The sequence below is a fragment of the Buceros rhinoceros genome, unplaced genomic scaffold (assembly GCF_000710305.1).
Source record: "Buceros rhinoceros silvestris isolate BGI_N320 unplaced genomic scaffold, ASM71030v1 scaffold12051, whole genome shotgun sequence".
In the NCBI taxonomy this organism is placed as follows: domain Eukaryota; kingdom Metazoa; phylum Chordata; class Aves; order Bucerotiformes; family Bucerotidae; genus Buceros; species Buceros rhinoceros.
The window spans coordinates 48,692-51,773 of NW_010392581.1; the positions used below are offsets into that span (position 1 = coordinate 48,692).

Consider the following 3,082-nt stretch of genomic DNA (forward strand, 5'->3'; position numbering starts at 1 on the left):
CGCATTTTTTCTCGCAACGGTCTCTTCATACACAAGTCCTGCTGCTGGGAATCCAAACACGGAATGATTTGTGGCTTGCTGTTTGTGCAGATATTTGATGAAAGGTCATTCTGGGAACATATGGGCTCTGCACCAAGCTGAGGTCAACACCTCATTGTTTTAGTGCCTTATCCCTGCTGTAGAGGAGAGTATTTTCTGGTACTTTGCTTCCTTCTTTTCCTGAACCAAAAGCTGCATACACTGGCTGGCCTCGTACATCCCATGTCACTGCTGTTTCTTTCACACCATCCACACCACTTGAATAGTCATGACGTTCTCCTCCCAGACAGCTCCGTGTTAGCCAGAGGCTGCCAGTGACAGCAATAAAAGCTAGAGCAGATCTAAACCAGAACAGAAATCTATTCCTGTGCGTGTGCTAGCACGGTACGAGTGCAGACACAGCTGAACGTGGGGGGCAAACGACACAGTCGAGCCAGCTATAGATGACCTGCGCTGCGCTGCAGCAAAGGCAAGCTCTTCACAAAGAGCACTTTTAAACAAGAACTCTCTCCCAGCATCAGTTAAAAAATGTTTGATTTTGTAGGTTGTTGCAAAGAAATCTTGTGTGCAGTCACCTGGAGGAGGTCTGAAGAAATGAAAAAAAGAAAGAGCTTGCTGGAGAATATTTTTTGTGAAGAGCTTTCAGCAGGTTGGGGGTATTTTCAGTATTTTTTTTAATTGAAGTGCTTCCACATCCCTGGAAACTTCAGCAGTTTTCAAGAAAAAAGTTTCCTATGATACTGTTATTCCGAGAATTGAACATTTTCATTTGTGTGTGTGTGTTTCAAGACAGTTTTAAAAACCATAAACAATATTTGAAGTCGGCAGAAACTCTTAGTGAAAAATCTGTGTTGATAGGGCATACTTTTTGCTTTGAACCCTATTTCAGTTTGAATGCAAGTGTGCTTTGATTCTATTTCAGCGATAAGGTGAAATTCAAATGGAAGAATTAATTCGGGAAGTTTATTTCTAATACGGGGCTTTCTGTCTGCTTTGCTAAATCAAACTGCGGGCTGATGAGTCCTATTTGCCTCCGGTGTCTGTGAGCCTAGAAGTAAACGCAGAAGTAAATTCTCCTGTGAGGAATTGTTGCAGTGCCTAGAATAAGGTGTTTACTTTCATATTTACATCAGTAAACTACGCAAAGCTACCGTTTACATATAAATGACACAACATAAATTTATCCATAAAAGCAAAACAGTTCTCTTTCTCCTGAGGAAAGTATTTTTATATATGCCTTACTGTTGTCCAAGTGGTTGGCCTTGATAATTTTTTCTGAGTAGTCAGATATACTTGAGCATTCGATCTAGAAAAAAAAGGAAAAAAAAAAAGAAAAGCAAGAGGAAGAGCAATTACGTGTTAGAGATTTCAACTATATGAATAAAACCAGAATATACTGAATGCAGCAAAGGCTCTACAGAACACAAGAACACTGATAAAGAATAAATCAAACCTGTGTGGGCAGTATCACGATCAATGGTATCTTAATATTTAAACCGCAGTCTGTGTTTGAGTTAAACGGGCTCATACAGAAAAGATTGTTTTGAAAACTGTGGGAATGTGGAAAACAGAGGTCCTAACTACAAAATGACATGATTTATTAATCATATACTTCAGAACATTGCCTCCTTCCCCCCCAAAATTTTGCTGAAGGAAATGTATTCACATGGTACTACAGAGGAGCACATTCGCATGTCCTCACCTATTTTAAAAGAAAATACATTCAGACTTTGTGAATTATGTTAAAGTTCAAAGTATGCCAATACTAGTCTGTGTCAAGAAGCAATTGCTTTTCTCTGTGAAAAATCTATCGCCTTTGGCAATGCATGCTACCAAAAAAGAATACAGGTATTTTACACATGAGAAATTACTAAAATTATTGTAATTATGAAACCATCCAAATTTGCAGGTCTTTTCCTATGACCAGTTCTGGGTAGAGGGACAGAATCACCTCCCTTGATCTGCTGGCCGCACTCCCTTTTACGTAGCTCGGAATACACCTGTAAGCATGCACTGCTAGCTCATAGCCAATTTTCTATCCCCCAGCATCCCCAAGTCCTGCTCTGCAGGGCTGCTCTCAATCGGTTCATCACTCAGTCCATACCGACCATGACGACTGCCCTGATTGAAGTGAAGGACCTCGCACTCAGCCTTGTTGAACTTCATATGGTTCACGCTGGTCCACTTCTCAAGCCTGTTAAGGCATCCTTTCCTTCAAGTATATCAGCTACTTTATGTCATCTGCAAACTTGCTGAGGGTGAACTCAGTCCCACTATCTATGCCATTAATGACAATATTAAATAGCAGTGGTCCCAGTATGGACCATTAAGAGACCCTTGAGTTTCTGGAGCTGTATCTATTTCTGTGTGAGCATATTCATCCGTACTTTCACTTTACTTCTCAGTCTTCAATCTAATGCTGAGATTTCTCCTCCTTTACTGGCGTCTTTTTCTGAATTGGTCACTGTATCCCCAGATTTCGTTTCCCCTTGGGCTGTGTACTGATCAACACCTTTTCATCCAAATCAGCTAACATCTACATGCTCTGCTCCTTCATTTTATGTGCCTGTTTAACTCCTTACCTACACTGTCCTGTTTGTCTGAAAATACCACACAATTCAGATAGTTCGACTGCAGTGATTGTCCTGAATTTTGTATGACTAAATGCAGCAGATCAACCAAGGTTTCAAGGGTTCATCTTGAAAGGTTTCAAGTGTTCATAATTGAATGTATTTTTCTGTCCCTCACTCATTCCTCCCAAGCACCAACAGCCACACACGACTGGTATCTCTACATGTCTTAGAACAGCTTCCCAGACAGGTGACCATCATTGCACAACCTACTGTCATCCTCTCACAATTCGGGGTCAGAGCATGAGAAGAAAGAATAAAAACAGAGGGGGCTGGTTCTCTTCAGCTTGTAGAAGAGATCCTCCCAACCCAATGGCCATCTTTAACTATCTAGAAATGGCTTGCAGAGAAAACGAACACTTGTATGAAGTGCACGGTGACAGGACAGTGATCATGAGCTGCGGCAAGTGAAA

General features: G+C 41.1%; 1 protein-coding gene across 1 annotated transcript in view; it reads right to left on the bottom strand.

The window, feature by feature from the left end:
• Positions 1–3,082, bottom strand: part of LOC104500828 (protein arginine N-methyltransferase 8) — a 31,146-nt gene that overhangs the window by 21,189 nt on the left and 6,875 nt on the right. The window contains exon 3 of the mRNA XM_010144547.1: positions 1,282–1,345. Within this exon, the coding sequence (XP_010142849.1) occupies positions 1,282–1,345 (64 nt within the window). The remainder of the gene's footprint in view (positions 1–1,281; positions 1,346–3,082) is intronic.